Source organism: Seriola lalandi, unplaced genomic scaffold (genome assembly GCF_002814215.2).
Source record: "Seriola lalandi dorsalis isolate HSWRI2012SDOR001 ecotype SW California unplaced genomic scaffold, Sedor1 jcf7180002054648, whole genome shotgun sequence".
Lineage (NCBI taxonomy): Eukaryota > Metazoa > Chordata > Actinopteri > Carangiformes > Carangidae > Seriola > Seriola lalandi.
Genome location: NW_019525201.1, coordinates 163,793 through 171,080, shown reverse-complemented (window position 1 = coordinate 171,080; position 7,288 = coordinate 163,793). Strand labels below are relative to the sequence as shown.

Genomic DNA, 7,288 nt, shown 5'->3' with positions numbered 1-7,288 from the left:
GGTCCAGTGAAAATTAGTCTATGGAGGCTCTTGCTTCAGTATTAGACTCCGCCCCCTGCCCACCTCCCTAATCTACATATTTATGGTTCCTCCTCCTCTGACACATTAAACACAGCAGGTACAGATATAAACTCTCATCATGTAAAATTAACTTTATGGATCTTTCTCATTAAGATTTTAGTTTCAGCCAAACGTTCACAAACAAGGCAGTTTAACCTCTTCTAGTCTGTGTTGGCTGTTTCACTACAGGTACTTCATGTGTCATCACCAGTTTTTGGATTAATAACTTCGATCGTCCTTAACGAGGAGCTGACTTTGTGTCTTTGATAATTATTTAAACGAAAAACAGGAAACAAGCTGAAGGAGAGGAACAGCTCAGCTGTGACACTCAGTCTGGACTCTGGAGAGGTTGACTGACGACTTACTGACTGACTGACTGACTGATGACAGACTGACTAATGACTATCTGACTGATGACTGTCTGATGGCTGACTGATGACTGTCTGACTGATGACTGTCTGACTGATGACTGTCTGACTGATGACTGTCTGACTGATGACTGACTGACTGACTGACTGACTGATGACTGTCTGACTGATGACTGTCTGACTGATGACTGACTGATGACTATCTGACTGACTATCTGACTGACTGACTGTCTGATGACTATCTGACTGATGACTGACTGACTGATGACTATCTGACTGACTATCTGACTGACTGACTGTCTGATGGCTGACTGATGACTGTCTGACTGATGACTGACTGACTGATGACAGACTGACTAATGACTATCTGACTGACTTACTGTCTGATGGCTGACTGATGACTGTCTGACTGATGACTATCTGACTGACTGACTGTCTGATGACTGACTGATGACTATCTGACTAATGACTATCTGACTGACTTACTGTCTGATGGCTGACTGATGACTGACTGATTGATGACTGACTGACTGATTGTCTGACTGACTAATGACTATCTGACTGACTTACTGTCTGATGGCTGACTGATGACTGTCTGACTGACTGACTGACTGATGACTGACTGATGACTATCTGACTACTATCTGACTGACTGACTGACTGTCAGATGACTGACTGTCTGATGACTGATTGTCTGATTGACTGACTGATTGTCTGACTGACTGACTGACTGATGACTGACTGATGACTATCTGACTACTATCTGACTGACTGTCTGATGACTGATTGTCTGATTGACTGACTGATTGTCTGACTGACTGACTGACTGATGACTATCTGACTGACTGACTGATGACTATCTGACTGACTGACCTACTGACCGACTGATGACTGACTGTCTGATGACTGACTGATGACTATCTGACTGACTGACTGACTGATTGATGACTGACTGACTGTCTGATGACTGATTGTCTGACTGATGAATGACTGACTGACTATCTGACTGACTGATGTCTGACTGACTGATTGATGACTGTCTGACTGATGACTGATTGACTCATTGACTGACTGATGACTGACTGATTCACTGATTGACCAATGACTGTCTGACTGACTGACTGATGACTGACTGTCTGACTGACTGACTGTCTGATGTGTGTGTTTGTGTTTCATGGTGGAACTACAGTTAACACTTATATAACTTATAATAAAACACATGAAAACAGGCAGAACACAAACAGCTTCGTCAGTTTGACTCAAGAGCTGCAGATACTCACAAAAGTGATGGACCAGGCACTTGTTCAAAGCTTTGTGACGTTTGAAGTTAAAAGCATTGAACACCAGCCTGGTCCATCACTTTTTAGTGTCCCCTGGAAACACTTCCTGATGAAGCTGTTTGTGTCGGTTTCTTTCAGCCTCAGTGTTTTGAGCTTCAGGGCCACCGTACAGACCGGTGCCTGTTGACGTGACGATGTCTTTGGTGGAGTCAGATACCTGACCAGTCTGCTGTGACGTGTCTGGTGGACTGTGGTTTGGGGCTAGGGGGTAAATAAGAAAAGTCAAAGACCCCTTCAGTTTCCACGGAAACGTCCTCACTGTGAGAACGGAGATGACACCAGAATATAAACTGTAATACTGCTGCTCTGTAGTTCCTTCTCAGTACCTTGTCTGTCTGTAACAATGTGGAGGAGCTTCTGTTTCATGGGTCGATCAAAAGGACCAGAGCCACGTTCACATGTTTCAGTCTATTGATTACTGATCAGTTTTTACTGATCACAGTTTTTCAGCTTCAGGGAAACTGTTGCTTTCCTAGACCTGAAACCAGGTGGTGTGATCCAGCTCAGTGAACATCGCAGAGTGATGATGTCACTGACAGACACACAGGATCACTGTGATGGATTACCTGACCCAGGTGAACACATGAAAACTGTGGACTGGTCCTTTAAAATCAACCTACAAAGACATAAACAAAGTGACGTGTGAAACATCACTGAGGTCAAAGTGCTAAAAACAATATACATCTCAAAATCTGCATCTAGGGTCACAAGGTCACGAGGTCAGCGACTCTAAAGAAGGTCAAAGCACTGTGTGTGTGCTTCCTGCTGTTACAGATGTGTGTGTGAACTGAAGCCTCATCACTTCCTCTGATGTCAGATCAGCTGATCAACAGGAGACAATTTTCTCTCTGAATCTCTGATTTATCAACTTCATGAAAAGAAGTGTGTGTGTGTGTGTGTGTTAGAGTGCAGTGTGCGGGGGGCAGTACATACTGGATCACTGAAAGGCTTGGTGGAAGCGGGGCAGTGTGGTGGGGGTGCTCAGGTTGGATATGAAGGGGAGCCCCTGTAGTGGACTCTCTGCAGCCTCCGGGCCCTCAGAGGACTGGGGGGGCAGCTGGACGAGAGGTGCGGGCTCTTCGGCGGGTGGGTAGGCGACACCCTGCCCCCCGCTGCCCCCCGCCTGGTTGTATGGGGGCCCGTTGAGCGGAAGGAAGTTGAAAAGCTGTGAGAAGTCCATCAGAGAGGAGGACGAGGCCAGAGAGTCGCCCGCAGCGGCTGCCGCCGCCGCTGTGGACATTTTGGACAGGGACACGTCCTCGCTCGCCCCCTCCAGCCCCCCCACCTGAGGCTCCAGCTCCAGTTTGGAGGAGGAGAGCTGTGGTTCTGGGGCAGCAGAGGAGGAGGAGGGCATGCTGCTCTGCAGCTCCATCAGGTAGGTCTCCAGTTCTCCCTTTAGGTGGTGCTCCCGCTCCGCAGAGGAGGCGCTGTATGAGGTAAAGTTGGAGCCCAGTGGGTACTTCAGAGAGAAGGGGTGTGTGTGGGGGGGGAAGGGCTCTGTGTCCAGGACGGGGCCTGTGTACATGTTGAGCTGGTGCGGTCTCGGCGTCAGCATCCCCGGGAGCTCGCCCTTGATGCCCCCGGACGCCAGGTCGTAGACAATGGGCTCCAGCGAATCAGCTGGCTCAGTTTTTACCCTCAGCAGCTCCTGGGGGTGGCTCTTCTTCATGTGACGTGTCAGGTGGTCCTTCCTGCCGAAGCGCTGGGCACAGTACTGACACAGGAAGTCCTTGCGTCCAGTGTGCACCACCATGTGGCGTCGCACGTCCTTCCGGGTGTAAAATCGGCGCTCGCAGTGCTCGCAGCGATGCTTCTTCTCTTTGGTCCCGCCTGAGGACTTGCCGGCGTGCGTTTTGAGGTGCTCGAGAAGAACCCCGGTGCTGGGGAACGGCTGCAGGCAAACCTGGCAGGTGAGGTCTCCGCTGTTGGCGGCGTGGAGGGCGAGGTGGCGTTTGAAGCCCAGCTTGGTGTTGTAGCTCTTGCCGCACTCCTGACAGGTGAAGGCCTCCTTGTACGGGTCGTGAGTGTGCAGGTGGTTCTTTAAGTGATCCTTGCGGTGGAACATTTTCTCACAGTATGAACACTTGTGGTTTTTTTCCGGTGAGTGAGTTGCCATATGCCTTTGAACACAGACACATTCTATGAGCAGAACAATCATGGTTAAGTAGCATGCTTTACACAGACACACAAACACATCAACACATCACTGCGACTACTTCACACTATGTTACAGTAAAGAAAAGCAACATGGCGCAGCCTGCAGCGCCGCTGGCGCTCTGTACCGTAGCAGCTTGTATTTGGAGACGAACGCCTTGGTGCAGTCGGGGTGGGAGCAGCGGTATGGTCTTTCTCCTGTGTGAGAGTACGAGTGCACCTTCAACTTCTCCAGACTGTTGAAAGCTTTCTGACACTCCTGGCAGGGGAAGTTCTTCTTGGGCTTCCCCTCGGCTCTCCTGCGCCTCCCCGTGGGTGGCGTGAGCTTGGCTTTCTCCAAGATGTGGTCACGGTGGCCCTGGGTTCCTGTGGCCATGGCACCCTAAGGCAGACCAGCTACATGGACAGGGGCGCAGAGCCCAACTAGTACTGATGCAATTATTCTATCCAGTTTTATGTGCTCAACACCGCCCGGACTCAGAGGCCTGCAAGACACAGAGAGAGAGGATCATGTGAGCGGTTGAGCTGAGGTCTGAGGTTCAACTTCATCTAATGATCCTGGATGTTTACTGCTGACATCATCAGAATGATCAGCTCACGTTATTCCTGCAGGAAACGTCATTAATGCAGCAGCAAACACTGATATTCAGCTCAACATATATGATGCAGAGACACAACAACACAATACCTGTACAACACTGGACCTCATCCAAATATTAAAAGTTAATAATGTGTTTTTTTTTTATCTTTTTTATCTCATGATTAATAAACTAAGAAGATTAGAGCCACAAAGTTTAATCTCAGAATCGTTAATTTGAAGTCTAATTAACATGTAATTCTATATCTGGTGACTTTTATCACTTTTTTCTCATTTCTGTTCTTTATGTTCTGTTGTTCCTTACAGGACCTGCGTGGAGGATCTAGTGACATCTAGTGGTGAAGCTGCAGATTGCAACCAACTGAACACCCCTCCCCTCCTCAGCCCTCCCTCTCCAAGAGTGAGAACCTACAGTGGCCTTCAGGTAAAACACAGAGCTGGTCTCTAGAGCCAGAGTTTGTTTGTCCGCTCTGGGCTCCTGTAGAAACACGAGGACCTGCTGTAGATATGGAGCATCATTTTGAGCTGATTACATTCTTTTATATATATATTATATATATTATATTCCATGATCTCCCTAAATCCTACCCACTGGCCCTTTAATTCTGTCAGTGAACATTAACATGTTGGTATCATCATTTAGTGACTAATATGTTTATGTAAGAAAAACAAAACACATTTGGTGTCGTATTAATCATTAGTGTGTAAACATCGTGTGCAGGAGTGAGGGTCGCTGGCATTACAGTATTGTAGCAGCTGCACCTGGACAGGTAGAGGAGCTGCAGCTGTCAGGTGACTGACAGAGGTCAAACATCTGAGAGCAGGTGGAAATAATAACTGGCTGCATTCATACAGCACCTTAATGTCCAGAGCTTCATAGGTCACATGATCACCAAAAGAAGTTCATGACATTAGCTGGACTTGTCTGTCTGTGGTGATCTCAGTTAAAAATGAACCAGTCAGTCTTAGTCTCCGCCCCCATCTGAGAGGAGACTGTTCTTACTTCAGTACATGAAGTCTTCAAAGCATCTTAAAATGAAAGTCATTTAAATCATATGGTTCAATTCTTTTAATGCACAATAAAACTTAATGATCATGTAGAAAGTCTGTGATCACTGTTGGTTTGTACTTGAGGAGCTCAGCTCGTCTCACTCAGGAACATGTTTTCACTGTTTCTGAAGACGATGCTGTTTCATTCATCAACAACCCTCCTGATCAATATGATATTACAATATTAGTTAACACATATTAAACCAGCATGACTCACTGTCAAGCTGCATTCACAAGAGCTATGTCTCAGCTGACCTCCCAGGACACTTCTACCTTCTCTACTTCAGAGTTCACTGAACACGTCTTCATCTGTGTCAAAGACAAACTGTGTCTGTCCAACAGCAGCAGGACTGGACCTCTGCCGTGAACACAGGTGATCCAACCACAGGTGAACAGCTCATCTGTCCACACCTGGCGGCAGAATGACCATGTGACACATGAATCATCTCTGTTTACAGAGAGCGAACTGTGTAGTTGTGTGAAATAGTAAAAGAATATAGAAGATCAATATGTGGTGGTTCATGGTGACATCATAAATCAATGCATGTGAAACACTGAGACTGGGACCAATCAGTCAGTAGAGTGGGCGGTCCTTCAGTGTGGCCACATGGTCCAGACCACCTCTGAATGTGGTCTGAGTGGTCGGATCTTTGAACAGATGTGATCGGGTGCGACCAGGTGTGAACAGGTCCTTAGATATAAGAAGCAGGCGATCAAACTATTTTTCAGGCCAAACGAACAGATTATTAATCATTCTAATAAAGTCAAGCCGCTGCTGGTCATCAAAACAACAAGCCTGCTGTGATGTCATAGTGGGAGGAGCTTCCTGCCACTCATCTACAACTCTAGTCCAGACATTAAGGTGAATGAAGGTCTGAACTAAGAACAAAATTTAATTGACTCTCAACATTCATTTAAATGTTTTTAGATTTGATGAACTGAAAAGATTTTATTCTACATGTTACGATGCTGGGCTCCAGCCCCCCCGCGACCCTACTAGAGGATAAGCGGTAGAAAATGAATGAATGAATGAATGTTACGATGTAAGACGTGAAGTCTTTTATATGTATTGACTATTTGATTGATTGACTGATTGATTGATTGATTGATTGATTGATTGATTGATTGATTGACTGATTGATTGATTGATTGACTATTTGATTGATTGATTGATTGATTGATTGATTGATTGATAGTAAGGGTCATTGGCTGCTGATGATGTTTTCACCATCGTAGATGTGTGAGTCTACAGAGGACAGAATCAGAGGACAGAATCAGACAACTGGATCAGAGGACAGAATCAGGACAGAGGACAGAATTAGACGACAGAATTAGACGACAGAATCAGACGACAGAATCAGTGGATGGAATAAGAGGACAGTGGACAGAATCAGACAACAGAATCAGAGGACAGAATCAGGACAGAATCAGACAACAGAATCAGAGGACAGAGGAAAGAATCAGACGACAGAATGACAGAATCAGAGGACAGGATCAGACGACAGAGGACAGAATCAGGACATAATCAGAGGACAGAATTAGACAACAAAATCAGACGACAAAATCAGACAACAAAATCAGACGACAGAATCAGGGGACAGAATAAGAGGACAGAATCAGGAAAGAATCAGACGACAGAATCAGAGGATGGAATAAGAGGACAGTGGACAGAATCAGACAACAGAATCAGAGGACAGAATCAGGACAGAATCAGACAA

At 46.3% G+C, this 7,288-nt stretch overlaps 1 protein-coding gene across 1 annotated transcript in view; it reads right to left on the bottom strand.

Moving 5' to 3' along the window:
• Positions 1–895: 895 nt before the first annotated feature.
• Positions 896–7,288, bottom strand: part of plag1 (pleiomorphic adenoma gene 1) — a 14,638-nt gene continuing 8,245 nt past the window's right edge. The window contains exons 2-3 of the mRNA XM_023420537.2: positions 4,051–4,407; positions 896–3,888 (exon numbers count right to left, since the gene is read on the bottom strand). Of these exons, the coding sequence (XP_023276305.1) occupies positions 2,706–3,888; positions 4,051–4,298 (1,431 nt within the window). The 5' untranslated portion in view covers positions 4,299–4,407 and the 3' untranslated portion in view covers positions 896–2,705. The remainder of the gene's footprint in view (positions 3,889–4,050; positions 4,408–7,288) is intronic.